Here is a 20507-nt window from a genome sequence, read left to right as displayed (position 1 = left end):
CCTAATAATGAACAGGAACAGTCTTGTCTATTTTTCACCTAACGTTCGGGAATTATAATAAAGAAATTAAAATTATTTAAAAAAAATTATATTATTTATATTATACAGAGGAGAAAAAATATTGTACTTGGTTCAAATACCTATATTTTTATTTAAATCAATTAAATGGTACTATTTGAATCAAATATTTTTTTTTCAGTGCACAAAATACATTTTTAATTTTATTTATTTATTATTTACTCACATTTAAATAGTAAATAATCAAAGTCTGACCTAAGCTACTTTTTACTACTGCTGCAAGGAATTAAATAAGAAAAAATGTATTTTTAAGTAGAACAAAGTAGTTTTAGTCAGACATACTTTTTTATTACAAAATTAATAGTAATCAGACACATGTTTTTCGAGTATAACAACTTTCTTCGGTATAACTAATTTCATTTCTAAGTAAGAAAAGTATTTTAGTAAAAAAAAATTAATTTTTAAGTAGAACAAAAAATGTTTAGACAGACAAATACAATTTTATCGTAGAAATAATATTTTCGAAAAATCTTAATTTTCAAGTGAAACAAACAAGTGTATAGAGAGACAAATTATGATTTCTGGTAACAGAAAATATATTAAAGACACGAATTTAATTTTTAAGTGGAACAAAAAATGTTTTGCCAGACAAATTTGTTTTTTGAGGGCAGAAAGTATTTAAGTTAGATGAATTAAATTTTTAAATAAAATAAAGATTTTTTATCAGAAAATATATTTATTTTTAAGTAGAACACAGTTTTTTAAGTCAGACATACTCGATTTTCAAATAAAACCATTTATAGTCATTAAACACACGTTTTATAAGAACAAATTTTTTTGGTCAGACTAATTTTATTTTTAAGTAAAGAAAGTATTTTAGTTAAGAAAGAATTTAATTTTTAAGTGGAATAAAAAATATTTAGTCAGACAAATGTGTTTTTTAGGTCAGAAAGTATTTTAATTTTAACCGAAGAGTGTGTGTTTTTTTATTGAATTATTTTTAAATAGAATAAAGGAATTTAATCAGAAAAAAAATATCTTAAAGTAGAACACAGTTGTTTTAGTCAGACATAGATTTTTTTTTTTTGCATAAAACAGTTAATAGTAATCATACACATGTTTTTCAACTACTTTTTTTCTATGTTTTCCAACTTTTCTTGGTCTGACTAATTTTATTTCGAAGTAGGAAATGTATTTTAGTAAAAAAAAATTAATTTTTAAGTGGAACAGAAAATGTTTAGTCAGACAAATTTGTCTTTTAAGGAGAGAAAATATTTTAATCAATAGATTGAATATTTTTTTGATTGTATGATTTTTAAACAGAATATAGGAATTTAATTAGAAAAATATATTTTTAAGTAGAACACAGTTGTTTTAGTCAGACATACTCTTTTTTAAAATAAAACAATACAAATTAGACACATATTTTTTAAGTAGAACAACTTTTTTTGGTCTGACATCATAGAAATAATATTTTCGAAAGAATTTAATTTTTAAGTGGAACAAACAATTTGTAGTCAGACAAATTATGATTTTTGGTAACAGAAAATATTTTAACGATACGAATTTGATTTTTAAGTGAAGCGAAGAATTTTGATTAGACAAATTTTCAGTTCAGAACAAATGTATTTGTATGACTACCTTTACTTAAAAATTGAATATGTCTGACTGAAAATGTTTTTTCTGTATTTAAATAAAAAATGTGTCTGACTAAAAAAATTTCTTCTACTTTCAAACACATTTTTTTTAAGGATATCAAATTGAGAGCAAAAAACATATCAAAATTGTTGCATCGAAACAATTTTGATACGTTTTTTGGTCACATCACTAAATCTTATATTTTATTGAAAAATAATTTTTGAAGATCGATTATATATTTTTCTTTCTACTTTGACTTTCATTTTCACTTTTACTTCGAAAGCTTTTAATTTATTTTTTTATTTTATTTTTTTATTTAGACGCAGTAATTGGAGAATTTTACCATCCAAACAATATATTTGAAGTAATAAAACTACTTTTTCAGGAATCACGCCTAAAAAACAAAAATAGTCACAAGAATTATTGAAAAGCCATAAAATTTTACTATTGCATAGCAAAATGAGGATAATTGTTATTTAACGCTGACAAATCCTTCAAAGTGAAATTTTCCACTCTCTTTTTTTTATTTCTTCATTAAAATGTTCTCCACAGCTCGCTCTACAGTGAAAATAACAATGGGGCAAAAAAAAAAAAAGAGTTGCGTTACCTCTACTTTGTGAAAATGGCGAAATGAGAGGTAGACACAAGAGGAGAGAAAATGTCGAGGACAATTACCAAGAACCCTGGACATTTTTCTTACGCGATTAGTTAACGACAGTGGTGCATATACCACTTTCTCTCCTTCTCTCTTTCTTTCTCTCTCTTTCCTTTTCTTTTTCTCTCCACCAGAGACGGTTATAGGTACAAGAGAATTAAAAGCGATGAAAGTTTATGGTCATTTGAGCCAAGAGACTTTCTTCTCCCGGCGACCATTTCACTTTTTTTTCTACCATTTTTTTTCTCTCTCTCTCTCTGTCTATTTTCTCGTTCCTTTTATATTATCGTTCTTTATTCCATTTCCACATGACGGTTCGACTATAGGAGTCACTTTCCAATGTCGACGTCAAGCCGGATGAAGCAACGGAAAAATGGATAACCTTCCAGTTCCCTTTTGTACCTAAAAAGAGATATCTTTTGCCTTCGTCGCATACATGCGGAAAAAAAAAGATTTTAAACTGACAAAACGAATTTTTCTTCCTCACGATAAAAAGAATTTTAAATATAAAAGATAACTGTCGACTATTGTTACGCGCAATTATTACAATGATAAGGAACATTTTTCTTCAGAATTGCGTGAATTATTTTATTTGAAACTGAATAAAATTCAGAGTCAACTAATATTTTAATTATTTTAAATTTTAAATTAAAATTATTATTTTATTTAAAACTGAATAAAATTCAGAGTCAACGAAGATTTTGCCTATTTAAAATTTTAAATTAAAATTATTATTTTATTTGAATCTGAACAAAATTCAGAGTCAACTAAGATTTAAATTATTGTGAATTCAAATTATTATTATATTTGAATCTGAATAAAAATTAGAGTCAACTAAAATTTTAATTATTAAAAAAATTTTGTTTTTTATTTTTACAAATTTTATAATATATTCGTTGAAAAAATACAATTATTTTCAAAAACTTTAATAAAATTATTCTGAAGAATTGAATTACTCTCATGAGTTACATAATTCTTTAGAAGAATTTTATTATTTATGAATATAATTGAATTCTCGACAAGAATTTTATTAAAAAATTTTAAAACAATCGAATTCTTTAAATGAACTTTATAAAACTTTTTAGAAATAATTGAATTTCTGCGAAGAATTATCACATTTGTGAAAGTAATTGAATTCCTGCAAATAATTTCACTATTTATAAAAATAATTGAATTCTTAAGAAGAATTTTATTATTTACAAAAAAAAAAATTAAATTCTTGGGAAGAATATTATTCGAAATTTTTTAAATAATTGAATTTCTTCGATCAATTTTATTAAACTTTTTAAAAATAATTGAATTCCTGCGGAAAATTATGTAGTAATGTTTTTGTCAGGAAATGATAAAATAAAACAGATTAGTTATTAATATACAGATATAATTTATTAGTCGTAGAGCAACGTCTTAATTTATTCGCGGTAAGTTACAGACTGTCCCCCCGTCTTATTACTGGTGATGACCCCCCTTTATACATTGTCACTCATGCGCAATAATTACTTTAAAATTAAACGTTCACAACCATACTTTACTACTACAACTCGGTCAGTCCTGACATCAATCCGTCTCGGATTTACACCACCCCTCTGACACGGTAATGTAATTCCAATACAAAAAGTATGGTGAGAGGTGACTGGGACCACTAGGGGCGCTAGTAGAAAATGAGGCCTAGGTACATGAATGTGATTGGTTGTTTAAAATTTCTATGATTATGGACAACTTATATAACCAATCACATTCATGTACCAGGCCTCATTTTCTACTAGCGCCCCTAGTGGTCGTCAGTCACGTTTAGCTTACTTTTCAACTGCTCGTGTCAGTGGGGTGATTTACACCATCATAATCACGATTACACAACCAAGCAATACACTAAAATTTACAATTCTTCAATCCAAGGGCGCATATTGCAAGGTTCCCAAACACCTTGATATGGTTTCTGTGAATTTTGGAAGCCTTCAACATCCGAGACAATATATCTGTCGTTTCGTAGTTTCTTTAACACGCGATAAGGTCCTTTAAATTGAGGTATGAGTTTTTTCGAAACTCCTGCGGTATTATCAAAATTTCTAATCATTACAAGGTCATCTTCAGAATATACATGAGGATCTTTGCGCCTTTTATCTACATAACTTTTGTTATAGTTTTGTGATTTTTCTACATTCTCAGCTGCTACTTTTCGAATAGCTTCAAGGTCACGATCGTCGGTTTGTACATGATTCTCTATAAAATTTCTCACATCGTCGACGGTATCACCTCGCTGATTAATACCAAAGAGCAGAGCACTCGGAGTCATTTTCGTGGATCTATTTACCGAATTATTCAATGAATACTCAACACTTTTCAAAGCTTTATGCCACAATTTACCTGATTTGTCATCTTTTAACTTAGCCAACATCGGGGCCATCACTCGATTAATTCGTTCCACTTGCCCGTTAGCTTGAGGCGAACCTGTAGCAATCAATGTATGCTTGACATGATTGTCACTTAGAAATTCAGTAAACTCCCCGGATGTAAATGCAGTTCCACGATCAGAAATTATGGCATTCGGCTTACTGTAATCATTAAAATACTGTAACAAACAACCGATTGCCTCCGAACTTGCTGTGCTCTTTGTTGCATACAGTTTGACGAATTTGGTAAACGCGTCTATCACTAAGAATACAAATTTTTTTGCGCTCACTATCTTTTCCACCGGACCAAAATGATCAATGTGGACGGTCGCGAATGGTACATTTCCTTTCGGGACGATTTTTACATAACCTTCAGCTTTACCCGATTTAGGAGAAAAGAAGATGCACTTCAAACAGTTTCTAACATGTGACTCTATTTTTTTATCCATTTGTGGGAACCAATACGTCCTTGAAATGACCTCTTTCGTTTTGGCCAATCCAAGATGCCCCATTTCATTATGATATTTAAAAAGCACATGAGATTCCATGTTAGATGGAACATAAAATAGAAGGTCATCTCCCCCTCTCCTGTACACGATACCATTTCTCATTTCATAATGCTTATCTTCTTTTTTTTCTAACAACTTTCGTAGTTCATCGATTTTCGTGTCTTGACTTTGGCAAATTGAAAGGTTCCATTCCAACGAGTTATCCTCAACTATCAGTACGTCATGCGCTCTACTCAAGGCGTCAACATGTTGCATGCGACTTCCGGGACGGTGTTCAGTCTCATATTCAAAACCCTGCATTTCCAAAACCCATTTCGAAATTCTTAAATTTATCTCTTTTTTGTCCAATGCCAATTTAAGTGAATTGCAATCAGTGACTATTTTAAACTTCATCCCCTGGAGGTAGACGCGAAACCTTCTCAAAGCATAAACAATTGAGAGCATTTCCAGTTCAAAACTGTGAAGCTTACTTTCCGCGGGACTTGTTCTCTTCGAAAAAAAGAATATTGGGTGAAATTTACCGTCCTCCTTTTTCTGCATGAGGACCGCTCCGAACCCTACACTGCTTGCATCGCAATGCAGTTCGGTTTGGTCAAGAGGACTGTAAATTCCCAACAAAGGCTCTTCTATTAACTTCTTCCTTAATTTCTCAAATGCAAGGAACTCTCTTTCCCCAAAACGAAATTTCGCGTCGGCCTTCAGGAGATCGTAAAGAGGCTTTGCATGAAAAGCAAACCCTTCAATAAATTTTCTAAAATATTGGCACAATCCCAAAAATCGCTGAACGTGACGCACGCTAGTCGGAACTTGGAATCCTTCAATTGCTTCAAGTCCTCGTTTTGACGGTCGCACTCCCTCCTCCGATATGCGATATCCCAAATATTCTACCTCAGTATACATAAAAAGACATTTGTCTAATCTAAGCTCCATTTTATTTCTCACTAAAATCTTAAAAACTTTTCTTAAAATCTCGATTTGTTCATCCACCGTCTTTGTCGCAATCATAAAATCGTCTAAATACGTCATTATCTCTCCAGAACGGAGCAACTCTGAAAACACTAAGTTCACAAATCTTTGAAAAGCAGACGGTGCCGTCTTTAGTCCGAAAGGTGTAAAATTATACTCATATTGACCCAAAGGGGTAATGAATGATGTATATTTAGTCGATTCTGGGGACACACTAATGTGGTGAAAAGCGTCTCTTAAATCTAAAAGTGTAAAATATTTTTTTCCCGCTAAACCATTTATTAAATCCTCAATTAAGGGGAGGGGAAAATTATCTCTCAAAATTTTTTTATTCAAAAAACGATAGTCTATACATAATCTCCAGTCCCCATTTTTTTTCTTTATCAATACAATTGGGGAAGCGAATTCAGAGTTACTCGGTTTTATTATTTTTCTTTTTATCAATTCGTCTAAAATTTTTTGTAACTTAATTTTCTCGTCGTACGAGAGACGCCTAGCTGGAAAATAAAACGGTGTCAAGTCAGTCAAAATCAATTTTAATTCGACCTTTACATCTGGGAACTCAGGCCTCTCAGGCTCCAAATAATTAACCTTAAATTCATTAAGCAATCTCGTCTTGTCTTGATAAGAAATCTCAGGATTAATATTCAAATCTGACTCGTATTTATTATCTACAAAACAAATATCAATATTCATTAACTCATTCGTCACGTCATTCAAATCTTTACAATTACCTTCACCTGATTTCGCAAATGTCAAACCGAACAATTTTAAAACATCTCTTCCTAAAACAAGTGAACTTCTCATTGTATTATTTGGAACTACTTTTAAATTGATATTGTTTTTCACGATTCCATCAAGAACAATGCTTACATTTACTGACCCCAGAATAATTAAATCCGAATTATTAATCCCTGCATATGAAAAGTTACTATTATTTGTTTTATCTATCGACCATTCACTTATACTATTCATACGTACAAAACTGATTGGACTTCCTGAATCCAAAGTACAATTTAATTCGACTTTCTTACCGTTAGCTGCAACTACAACCTTCTTAAAAAATCCCTCGTCTCCTGTTGATTGATCCACAAAGTTGATTGTTGTTGTTGTTGTCTTCTTCTTACTGCAATCTCGAGCTATGTGTCCCTCTTCACCACAGTGATAACAGGTTTGTTTTGTTGGTTGTCGACATTGATTCGCCATGTGTCCTGGTTTCCGACATTTATAGCATTTCACCTTCTTCTGTGACTCGCTTTCTGTTCTCGTCGTGGTTTTTGTTTCAGTCACCCTCGAATCACTTTTCGTTTGTCTTCCAGCTGTTTCATGCGTGAGAGTTATTTTTGAGAAAACCTCCAACAAGCTCGATGGAGTACTGAATCCTCGAATCCTGGCCTGATTCCTCAACTGCACATCAGGAATGCCATCGATGACATACTCAATTATTTCATCCTCCTCGACTGGCACCTGGTTGGCAAGGATTAATTTAGAATGATAGTAATCACTAAAGGATTCATTTTTTGCCATTGTCTATTTTCGAGAAGACGTCGTCGTTCCAGTTTCTTAGGTCGATGATCAAACATTTTTCGCATCTCTGATAGCAACTCATTTATTTCCATCTCTATATGATTCGCCCGTGAGTGAAACCACTGCAGTGCTGTTCCTCTCAACTTAGAAGTCAAAAGTATTCTTGACATGTTAACCTCGAGATTAAATGTGGAAATCAAAAGCAGCAATTGTTTTTGCCACTCTTGGAAATCCCTGTTACTGCCATCAAACTCGCCCAACAAATCGCTTATTGCTTTGATGCTCAAATTAGTTTGAGAATTTGTTCGGCTGTCTCCAGAAAGAGTCGTTGCTGGTCGTGTTCGTTGTGTGAACTCCCTCTCTCTATTAAGCAATTCCCTCTCTCTCCTAATAAGTTCCATCTCTCTTCTAAGGTACTCCGCGTCGTTTAACTGAGGATCCCCACCACCATCATCAATTTGGTTACCTCCTGTAGTACCTCCCAACGAAGGGTCGACAAGAGGGGGTTCAGTCTCCAAATCATCATTCATCCAGGCGTCGGAGGGGTCATACTCCTGTAATCGATGTATGAGTTCCGTTTTGTTCCCACTCGTTGATAGCCCCCTTCTCTTCAACATTTCCCTGAGTTGAACGAGCAAGAAATCACCTGGGTTTTTCACCATGTTGCCGATTACTCGAATTTACACTTTATTCACAATTCTGAGTAACTTATGCCCTGTTCACTCAGATGGCACCACTCTATCGTCTTCTACACTTTTGGAAAATTCCAGAACTGATCACATCCGGTTTACCACCGTAAAACTTTCGGCTTTATTTCGATCGACACACACAATTTCCACTTATGCACTCAGCATATTCCCAAATTGCACTCAGTTTAATTTCAACTCACGAACTCCAATTTTAATCATCGATTAACTTCTTTTCCACAACACTCAATTGAGGAACACTAATCATGGCGATCACACTCAGCGTCTCAAGTCCATTTCCGGTTAAGTCAGCACTCGCAAATTTCGTTATACTCATACGAATTCGACAAATTTTACACTCAGAATCTGATAGTCAATTTCTCTACTTAAAAACTTTGAGTCTGTCTCGGTCTACTCAAGATTATTACCGCTAATTTAAGAATAACTATAAACTCATTAATGGCGTCACCACGTGCTCTACGACGCGCTTCCAAACTACCGAGAATTTCAATAAAAAGTCCGAATTCCGATTTATTAGGTTTTCTTATCCCACTTCTGAAAACTGTAGTAATGTTTTTGTCAGGAAATGATAAAATAAAACAGATTAGTTATTAATATACAGATATAATTTATTAGTCGTAGAGCAACGTCTTAATTTATTCGCGGTAAGTTACAGACTGTCCCCCCGTCTTATTACTGGTGATGACCCCCCTTTATACATTGTCACTCATGCGCAATAATTACTTTAAAATTAAACGTTCACAACCATACTTTACTACTACAATTATATTATTTATGAAAACAATTGAATTCTTGGGAAGAATTTTATTAAATTTTTTTTAAATAATTGAATTCCTTCAATGAATTTTATTAAACTTTTTAAAAATAATTGAATTCCTGCGTAAAATTATTTTATTTATAAAAATAATTGAATTTTTGCGAATAATTTTATTATTTAAAAAAATAATTGAATTCGTGCGAAGAATCTCAACAAAAATTTTGAAAATAATTGAATTCCTTTGAATAATTATATTATGTATTTGTGAAAGTAATTTGATAAATCAAATTGTATTTTTCAATCTTTTCTACAAAGAAAAAAAATTTATTTGAATCAACTAAAAGATTATTTGTCTATTAGCTGAATATATATATTTACTTGAACCGAATAATTTTTATTTAAATCAAATAAATTATAATTCAGTCAATAATTTTAGTATTTGATTAAAATACCATTGAATTAATTTAAATAAAAACTATTTGATTCAAGTAAATTGTAAAATAATAAAAATCTTTTCGAAAATCTAATTATTTGAAACATAATTTGTAAAAAATTCAATAAAAATCAAATTTTAATTATAAATATTAACAAAAACGATTATTTTAAAAACTTTAAAGAAGTTATTCATGAAATTTAATTACTTTTAAAATTTTTAATTAAAATTATTAAAGAAACTCCATTATATTCGAAAGAAAATTCAAAGAAATTCTTCTAAAGAATATGAATTATGATTTTCAAAAATTAAAAAATAATTCTTTTCAAGAATTCAACTATTTTCATAAATAATAAAATTCTACGAAGAAATTCATTTATTTTCAAATTTTTCCACTCCATAAAATTTTTTGCAAGAATTTAATGATTTTCAAAAAATTAATTTAAAAATAATTGTAGGTAATCTTTTAAATTGAGAAATTTTTAAAAAAATTTAGTAAACTATTAGAAAAAAGATGCTGTTTCGACTATGAATAACTCAGCTGTTAGCTTAATTTGTTTATAACATTAAAAAATAATATTTTTTTAACAATATGTTAATGGTGATTAAAAAAAATCATTTTTCGATTTATTTTTTCCATGCAAAAAAATGTGGGTAGGTGGTCACTTTTTCTGAAAAAATATTTTCTATTTCTTTTTGTCTAAAAAAAAAAACAATTTCTAATAAAATCTGTTTTCCAAAAAAAAAATTTTGTAACAATTTTCGATTTCTAAAAAAAATTTTTCTAAAAAGGTTTAAAAAAAAGGTTTTTTAAAAAGGATTTCGAGAAAAAGGTTTTGTAAAATTTTTAAAACTCCATAATTTTGATAAAAGTTAAAAAATTGTTGAAAAAAACTGAAATTAGGAATTAAAAACTATTTTGCATATTTTCTGTTTCTCAATCACAATTCTGTTTACAAAATTATAATTTTCTTTTTGGGAAACAAGAAAAAATTTAATAAAATTACTATTTTTTAATCACAATTTGTTGAGAAAATTCTGTTCTACTTTGAAAAAAATATAATAATTTGCATCATTTTTACACTAAAGTTTCCAAAATTAATTTATTTATTAAACGCTTTTTTAGAAAATTTTAAATATATATTTTAAATTTTAAATATAAATTTTTAATTTTTAATTTCTATTTAAAATTTTAAATTTCTATTCGTTAATAACAATTTTTAATTTTTATTTTGTTAAAAAATTTTCGTAATTTCTATTTTTATTATAATTTTTTAACGAAATCGCAATTATTTTTTTTCAAGAATTAAAAATTTTTGAAAATCACCTTTATTAGAAAAATAAATTTTTAGAAAATTACCTTTATTAGAAGAAATAAAATTAGAAAATCACCTTCATTAGAAAAAAGTTTTTTTTAAAAAATTCACCTTACATTAGAAAAAAAACTTTTTTAGAAAATAAAAAATTAAAAAATACGTTTTAGAAAAACTCCAACCAAAAATATGTCTAAATAAAAAAAGAAATAATTTTTAAAACATTTTTTATTATATTTTTAAATCCATTTTTGCTGTTAGAATAATATTCCTCAATTTTCCGTGGTGACAAAATTTTGAAAAATTGAAAAAATAATAATTCAAAAATATGTGGAAAATCACTTATATAAGTTATAAATAATATTATATTGCAAAATAATATACATTTTTAGTTATATGCTGAAATTTCCAGAAAAAAATATCAAAAATCTTAAAATTTGTCGATTTATTATAAAATACATCGATAAAGATATATTCATATACGTGCAATAAAATAAAACAAAACTTATAAATATTACTTGTCCCCAGGGACAATGTTTTTTGGTTATTGCGAACCGCTGCTTTGTTAGGAATAGTCATTCGGCAAAGACACACGATCCACTATTTAAGGGTGGCAAGAAAAACCAACCTACGAAAGGTCTCGACCCTCGTTGTGTCCACCGAGAATTGGATTAGCAACGTCGACAGAATTGCGAATTTGTTTCAATCTTTCCTTTCTCACCCGACACGAGATGAAATCCTTATATACATTTCATTCTTAATTCCTCAATTAAGCTCTGATATACGTTATAATCATTTTTTTAAATTATTACAGAAAAAATCTTGCTTTTTCACTTCCCCCTCCCAAACAACGTATATTTATATCACTTTTATTAATTTTTTTCCACCTACAGAAAATGCGTAGAAAAAACTTTTTCCATTTCTTGAAAAATATTTTTTTTTTTTCGTATCAATTTTTCAAAAAACTTTTACTCCTTTATCAATTTTTATGGACAAATATTTTGATATATGATCTCACAACCTTTTTTTGTGTCGTTGAAAAAAAGCAGTTAATTTAATTTTTTTCTTTATATATTGGGGAAAAAATTGTTCTTTTTTAAAAAAAAGGATAATTATCCTTTTTTTCTGTTTGATAGAATATTTCTCTCATTTCTTTGATGAAATATCGGAGATGAAAGAGAGAAAAAAATTGGAATCATTGGATTTTGTGAATGAAAAATAGCATTGTGATCGATATGATTGGATGGAGAAGAGGCATGATTCTTTATTTCATATATATAATATGGAATTACTAAAAAAATATATAAAAAAAAAAAAAAAATTGTCCGTTCTTGCGTTTCAGTTGAGAGAGTACACATTGACGGAAACGTATCACGAGGACGAAGTCGAGATGGAATTTGTGAGCAACGAGAATCTACTGTCGAATAACCCGACCCCAAGAGGAATCGATCCGAACAGAGACCTGAATGAGGTCATTGCTGAAGAACGAGGGGAAATGGATACCCAAAGATACAGGTAAGTCATTCGTTTTTTTTTTTTCGACGACTTCCGCCTCAGCAAAAGTTCTTAGTCAAACTAAATGGGGCTTAATAAAAAAGGACGATGGGGTATCAAGGAAAACCCGTATGTACCGTGGCTTAATTAAATTTTGTGAGAGGGCTATTCTGTAGTGGGAACAAAAAAAGCGGACAGAAACTACCGGAAGTGGAATAATTTATTGACATTTTAGATTAGAGGTGGTAAATTTGCAAAATTTCCGCTCTGCACACATTTTTTAGAAGAACACCAAATTTTTATTTTATTCTTTAAGAGATAAATTTGATTTTTAAGTAGTATAATCGGTTTTAGTCAGACAGAGTTAAATTCTAGAAGAAGTAATTAATTATTTATGAATAATTACTTAATTATTCTACTTACAAATTATTTTTTTCTGACAAAAAAATCTTTAATCTATATAAAAATTTAAATTCATCTAAGGGTCGAGTATATAATTTTACTTCCACTTTCACCTAAATTAATTTTCACTATCATTTTTACCTTAATTAATATTCTCATCCACTATTACTTACAATTTTTTTAATTAAAATATACAAATATTACGGTTTTTGGATTTTGTTCAAAATTTAAGGAAAAAAACGGAAAAACAGATTTTAATAAAAATTAACAAAGATACCAAAGTTTGAAAATTTCAATGTTAAGAAATTCAGATTTTTTTGAGCTTTTTTGGAAAAAGGTGATAACTTTTTTAATTTTTGTTTTACAGAAAAGTGCTTAAAGGAAAAGTTGTTTGGTTTTATACAAAATTTAAAGAAAAAAACAGAAAAACAGATTTCAATAAAAATGAACAAAGATACCAAAGTTTGAAAATTTCAATGTTAGAAATTCTGATTTTTTTGGTATTTTTTGGAAAAAGGCGATAACTTTTTACATTTTGGTTTTACAGAAAAGTCTTTAAAAAAAAGTTGTTTGGTTTTGTACAAAATTTAACCCAAAGAACGGAAAAACAGATTTTAATAAAAATTAACAAAGATACCAAAGTTTGAAAATTCCAATGTTAATAAATTCTGTTTTTTTTGAGCTTTTTTAGAAAAAGAAGATAACTTTTTTAATTTTGGTTTTACAGAAAAGTGCTTAAAGGTAAAAATGTTTGGTTTTGTACAAAATTTAACGCAATAAACGGAAAAATAGATTTTAATAAAAATTAGCAACGATACCAAAGTTTAAAAATTTAAATCTTAAAAAATTCTGATTTTTTGAGCTTTTTGGAAAAAGGTGATAACTTTTTAAATTTTAATTTTACAGAAAAGTGTTTAAAGAAAAAGTTGTTTGGTTTTATACAAAATTTAAGGAAAAAAACAGAAAAACAGATTTTAATAAATATTAACAAAGATACCAAAGTTTAAATTTTTCAATGTTAATAAATTCAGATTTTTTTGAGCTTTTTTGGAAAAAGGCGATAACTTTTTAAATTTTGGTTTTATAGAAAAGTGTTTAAAGGAAAAGTTGTTTGGTTTTGTACAACATTTAAGGAAAGAAACAGAAAAACAGATTTTAATAAAAATTAGCAACGATACCAAAGTTTCAAAATTTCAATGTTAATAAATTCTGATTTTTTGAGCTTTTTGGAAAAAGGTGATAACTTTTTAAATTTTAATTTTACAGAAAAGTGTTTAAAGGAAAAGTTGTTTGGTTTTATACAAAATTTAAGGAAAAAAACAGAAAAACAGATTTTAATAAATATTAACAAAGATACTAAAGTTTAAATTTTTCAATGTTAATAAATTCAGATTTTTTTGATCTTTTTTGGAAAAAGGTGATAACTTTTTAAATTTTAATTTTACAGAAAAGTGTTTAAAGAAAAAGTTGTTTGGTTTTATACAAAATTTAAGGAAAAAAACAGAAAAACAGATTTTAATAAATATTAACAAAGATACCAAAGTTTAAATTTTTCAATGTTAATAAATTCAGATTTTTTTGAGCTTTTTTGGAAAAAGGCGATAACTTTTTAAATTATGGTTTTATAGAAAAGTGTTTAAAGGAAAAGTTGTTTGGTTTTGTACAAAATTTAAGGAAAGAAACAGAAAAACAGATTTTAATAAAAATTAGCAACGATACCAAAGTTTCAAAATTTCAATGTTAATAAATTCTGATTTTTTTGGTATTTTTTTGAAAAAAGGTGATAACTTTTTAAATTTTGGTTTTACAAAAAAATGTTAAAGGAAAAGTTGTTTGGTTTTGTACAAAATTTAAGAAAAAAAAACAGAAAAACAGATTTCAATAAAAATTAACAAAGATACCAAAGTTTAAATTTTTCAATGTTAATAAATTCAGATTTTTTTGAGCTTTTTTGGAAAAAGGTGATAACTTTTTAAATTTTAATTTTACAGAAAAGTGTTTAAAAGAAAAGTTGTTTGGTTTTATACAAAATTTAAGGAAAAAAACAGAAAAACAGATTTTAATAAATATCAACAAAGATACCAAAGTTTGAAAATTTCAATGTTAACAAATTCTGATTTTTTTGGTACTTTTTGAAAAAAAATGATAACTTTTTAAATTTTTGTTTTACAGAAAAGTGTCTAAAGGAAAAGTTGTTTTTTCTTGTTCTGAATTTATGGAAAAAAACATAAAAACAGATTTTAATAAAAATTAACATAGATACCGAAGTATGAATGCGTAGCATTGTCAGAATAAATGATAAAAGTCGAACGACCGAACAATGAAATACGGAGTTACACGAAGGACAGACGACAAAACGACGACGAATATCTTAATTATATTAATATAGGAGATTATACAGTTAAATTGTCACAAAAAAAATAATAAATAATTTTTCACGATCAGGAATATAAGATCGAAGTTTTTCTACGGATATCAAATTGAGACAAAGAATGTATAAAAATTGTTGCAAGGTAACAATTTTGATAAATTTTTGGTCTCAATGTTTTATCCTTAGAAAAACTATGTAGAAAAACTATTAGTAAATTATATTATTTATAAATTTGACATTAATAAAAAATTGTTGCCTCGCAAAAATTTTGATCTATATTTTGTCTCAATTTAATAACCTTTGGAAAAACTATGTTAAAAAATTATTAATAAATGATATATTTTATAAATTTGACATTAATTAATAAAAAAAAATTGTAAAAATTGTAAAAATTGAAAAAATTGAAAAAATTGAAAAAATTATAAAAAAAATATAAAATTTTCATTTCGTACACAAGCTGCATCAGAATCAGACTATTTTCATTTCGTTCGTTCAAACTCTTTTGCTCGCATATATTATTATATGTTTTCTATAATAATGAAATTAGAATTCGCTTAGTTCTCTCGAAAATAATATCGTTGAAGGAAAAGCGATGTACGTATACGATAGCAACGTACTGGAAAATACCGACTCAATTTCCGTAGAAATCGGCTCGATTTGAGAGATCCACTTCCGAATGGAAGGAGAGTTTGTGGATCGAAAAGCGGTATAGCAGGTAAACGTGCGAAGATCGACCTCTGATGGAATAGAAAATTCCGTTGGATCGAACGATAAATAAGTCCTGGCCTTTATACTCCACCCATTGCTTGTCTCTCTTTCTTTCTCTCTTTCTCTCTTCTCCTATGTCCATGCTTTTTCTATATACTACACACACACACGGTAGACATGGCAACCGTAAATCAAGTCTTGAAATTGTTTTCGCGATTCACCGTATACACACTCTATATACACGTCGATAACTTTAAAACTCGGTATTTTTTGAAGAGAGCCGAGTAAAGCAAAGACGTGTTTCTTAAGATTTTCCTAGATACAAAATAAGAACAAAAAAAGGGGTGAACAAAAATCCAGAGGAAAACGCCTAGAGAGCAAGAGAGTGGGAAAATTGAACACATGTTCATTATAGACTCGTGATTAAATCCCTTTCTTTTTAACCAGAATGGAAAAAAAAATAATGGAAAATAAATCAAATGAGAAAAAGATATGATTCGAAAAAGACGTAATTCTCTAGAATATGAAATTTGAAACGAAATTTAGTTTTCAATTTAGGAAATAATTTAAAAAAAGAAAAATTAAAAAGTTGCTTGAAAAGTTGATTATTATTTTCTCCAATTTTCACTTTTTTGGAATTTTACTTCCAAATTACTATATCGAGTTCGATAAACCAAACATTCAAGCGAAAAGAAAACAATCGATAGAAAACTATTATCTTTCAAATAATTAATAAAAATTATTTTTAACAAATCGTTTATTATAATTTTTTGAAAAAAAAGCGGATCATTAAATTATTTATAAAAGTGTAGTCAAATATTAGTTTCCTTTCATATTTATGAAACATTTGCAAATCTTGATTTATATACATATATATACATATTCCTGTCAATCGAATAGAGCATATAACATATAAAAAGCTTTCGGTAAAAAACGAGAATGCTATCTCTCAATTTTTTTGACGAAACCTTTAAGAAATAGACTTTTGAATAGAAAAAGAGTCTTTTACATAAGTTGAGAACTTTTCACTGGATGTATATTTTTACATTTACTTAAATGAGAAATATATGTAAAATACTTGAAAAAATTGTGTAAATATAATATTTCTAAAACATTCTATGGAGAAAATCCTGAAACTATATGATTAAACGATGTATGAATATTTAATTATGAGGTGAGTTAACTTTTTCGAAAACTTTAATATCCTGTATTAATTTTAAAATATTGGCAAAAATGAGGTCGAATTTGATTTTCAAGTAGGTCAAATTCCTTTGGTCTGACTAATTTGATTACTAAGTGGAAAAAGTATTTTAGTAAAAAAAAGAATTTAATTTTTAAGTGGAATAAAAAAATATTTAGTCAGACAAATGTGTTTTTTTAGGTCAGAAAGTATTTTAACCGAAGAATGAGTGTTGTTTTATTGAATTATTTTTAAATAGAATAAAGGAATTTAATCGGAAAAAAATTTTTTAAGTAGAACACAGTTGTTTTAGTCAGACATAGATTTTTTTTTTACATAAAACAGTTAATAGTAATCAGACACATGTTTTTCAACTACTTTTTTTCTATGTTTTCCAACTTTCCTTGGTCTGACTAATTTTATTTGTAAGTAGGAAAAGTATTTTAGTAAAAAGAAAATTAATTTTTAAGTAGAACAAAAAAAATTAAGTCAGACGAATTTGTTTTTTTCAGGAGAGGAAGTATGTTATCTGTATAATAAATGTTTTTTTTTCTTTATTGGATTATTTTTAAATAGAATATAGGCATTTAATCAGAACAAATATATTTTTAAGTAGAAAACACTGGTTTTAGTCAGACATACTCTTTTTTTAAATAAAAAAAAATTATAGTAATCAAACACATGTTTTTTAAGTAGAACAACTTTTTTTTTTATTTGTCTAATACTATTACAATGTAAAAATAATATTTTCGAAAAAATTTAATTTTCAAGTGGAACAAAAAAGTTTAGTCAGACAAATTTATTTTTTAATGAGAGAAAGTATTTTAAGCAGAAGAATGAATGTTTTTCTGATTGAATGATATTTAAATAGAATGAATGATTTTAAGGAGAAAAAATCCAAAAATTCAATGATTTTCAATATCTACTATTTCTAAAATTTTCCAACAGAATTCCATTATTAAAAAAAATTTAAATAAAATTCTACGCAAACATTCAATTATTTTCATAAATAATAAAATTTTTTACCAGAATTCAATTATTTACAAATTTTTTTCATAAATTTCTTCGCAATAATTCAATTATTTTCATAAATAATAAAATTTTTGCAGGGATTCAATTATTTTTATAAATAATAAAATTCTTTTTAGGAATTCAATTATTTTCTGAAATAATAAAACTCATTGCAGAATTTCAATTATTTTTAATGCAATTTTAATCGAATACCTCGAAAAATGTAATTATTCTTAAAAATTTTATTAAAATTCGTCCAAAGAATTTAATGATTTAAAAAATTTGTTAATAACATTTTTTTATGAGAATTTAATTTCAAGAAACATGAAATTAATAAATTATTTATTTTTGTATTTAAATAATTGAATTCTCGTAGAATTTACTAATAAAAATGGTTTTAAAAATGAATTTTAGTTAAAATTTGAGATTATAATTAAATATTAAAAGCATTATAACGTGGATTTTTAGAAATAATTAAATTTTGGAAAAAGTTTCAAACTAAAATCATTGAAATTCTTAATTTTTCATAGTTTTGACAAAAAATTCTGTAGAATTAATTTTTTTTTTAAATCTAATAGAATTTTTAATGAAATTATTTCAAGTTTTTATTTTTCAATATTTATTTAATTGTAGAATTTCCGACTAATTGAAATTTTGTAAAATTGAATTGTAAACGAATTAATTTGAAAATTCTTAAAGAACTTTTTTAAAAATTATTAAAAATAATGGATTTATTGAAGAATTTTAGTTAAAAACACTAGAAAAAAATTTAATTTTAGAGAAATTACAAATTATTGCAGAAATTCAATTATTTCCAAGAGTAATAAAATTCATTCTTAAGGATTCAATTATTTTTACTAATAATAAAACTGTTGAATTTAATACTATCAAGCGGGTAGAAGCTACAATTATAAAGGAAACAAGGCAACGTGATGACTTTAAAACTTTTATTAAATACAAGAAAATAACGAGTGTGATTTACAAAGTAGAACTCTCAATGTACTGCGTTAGTCTAGATGAAACCGGAAGAGTAAATATATTAGTATCGTTGTATTAAAGAGGGCGCTTATTGACAAAGCGGAAGATAGCAAATTTAGTAGTCGCGCGTAAATCGTGATTATTTGAAAACATATTTCGAACACTTCCCCTCGATTAACACGCGAATTTATTAAATAATCAAAAACTCATTTAGATTTTAAATTTAAAAGTTCAAGACACTTTTCGTGTTTCACTCTCGGAAGACCCTTGGTGAGAACATCGGCTGGCATGAGTTCCGTTGGTGCGTATTCAATTGATAAAATTCCACTATCCAAAACTTCTCGCACATAGTGATGACGGACGTCTATGTGTTTGGTTCTAGAATGGTAAACTGGATTCTCCGCCAGTTTACGAGCTCCGTTGTTGTCGTTAAAAATTTTCAATTTCGCTGGTAGATTGAATCCCAGATCGCCGATTAACTTTCGAAGGTGGACTGCCTCCTTTGCTGCATCCGAGATGGCCATGTACTCGGCCTCAGTTGAAGAGAGAGCAGTAGTTCTCTGTTTCCGAGCTTCCCAGGATACCGGGCCACCGTTGAGGATAAATGTATATCCAGTGTATGACCTCCTGTCATCTAGGCAATTGGCCCAATCCGCGTCAGCATATCCGGTGAGGCATTCCCCGCTGCTCTTGAAGAATATTCCAATGTTTGACGTCCCTTTTAGGTACCGTAGTACACGCTTCGCTGCTGTCCAATGTGTGATGTCGTAGCAGCTGCAGAATTGACTGAGATAACTTGTGGCGAATGCGATATCTGGCCTGGTACAGACAGCCAAATACATGAGAGAACCAATTAGTTCTCGATATGGCAGGTGTTGATCGGAGTCGCCTTTTCCTTTCTGCAATTTGACGCTGCAGTCAATCGGGGTTGTCACGGGTTTTGAATCGCTCATCCCGAATTTTTCGAGAATCTCGTTGACGTATTTTTCTTGAGACATTTTGATTCCATTTTTATTCTGGTTAAATTCGATACCGAGGCAAAACTTGACTTTGCCGAGGTCCTTAATTTTGAAAGTCTTAGACAATTGTGTTGTTAATTCCGTGATCATTGACAGTTTCCGTGAGGCCGCCAGGATGTCGTCAACGTACACTGCGATGAGAAGTAAATCTTCCCCTTTTCCTTTGTAGTATATGCACGGATCAGCTGTTGATTGTTGGAAACCAAGACGTTTAAGTTCATGAGAAAATTTCACGTGCCACTGACGGCCTGCTTGGCGGAGACCATAAAGAGCCTTTTTTAATAAGCACACTTTATCTCCACTTTTTAGTTGTGTGAGCATTTCCTTTGCTTGGTCGACAATCTTCCCCTTCTTTTTGGAAGTGATGAGTTCCTCCAAAGCTTGATCCATGAATTTCGGTGCTTCCATAAAGATTTGTTCCTCGAGTTCGCCAT

At 28.4% G+C, this 20507-nt stretch overlaps 1 protein-coding gene across 2 annotated transcripts in view; it reads left to right on the top strand.

Moving 5' to 3' along the window:
• The window catches only part of LOC122510311, a 352060-nt gene that overhangs the window by 315715 nt on the left and 15838 nt on the right, over window positions 1-20507 (top strand). For both annotated transcript variants that reach the window (XM_043624853.1, XM_043624852.1), the window contains exon 5: window positions 12253-12425. In XM_043624853.1, coding sequence (XP_043480788.1) covers window positions 12253-12425 — 173 coding nt within the window. The remainder of the gene's footprint in view (window positions 1-12252; window positions 12426-20507) is intronic.

Source organism: Leptopilina heterotoma, unplaced genomic scaffold (assembly GCF_015476425.1).
Source record: "Leptopilina heterotoma isolate Lh14 unplaced genomic scaffold, ASM1547642v1 Lhet_68, whole genome shotgun sequence".
Lineage (NCBI taxonomy): Eukaryota > Metazoa > Arthropoda > Insecta > Hymenoptera > Figitidae > Leptopilina > Leptopilina heterotoma.
This window is presented reverse-complemented; position numbering and strand designations above follow the sequence as displayed.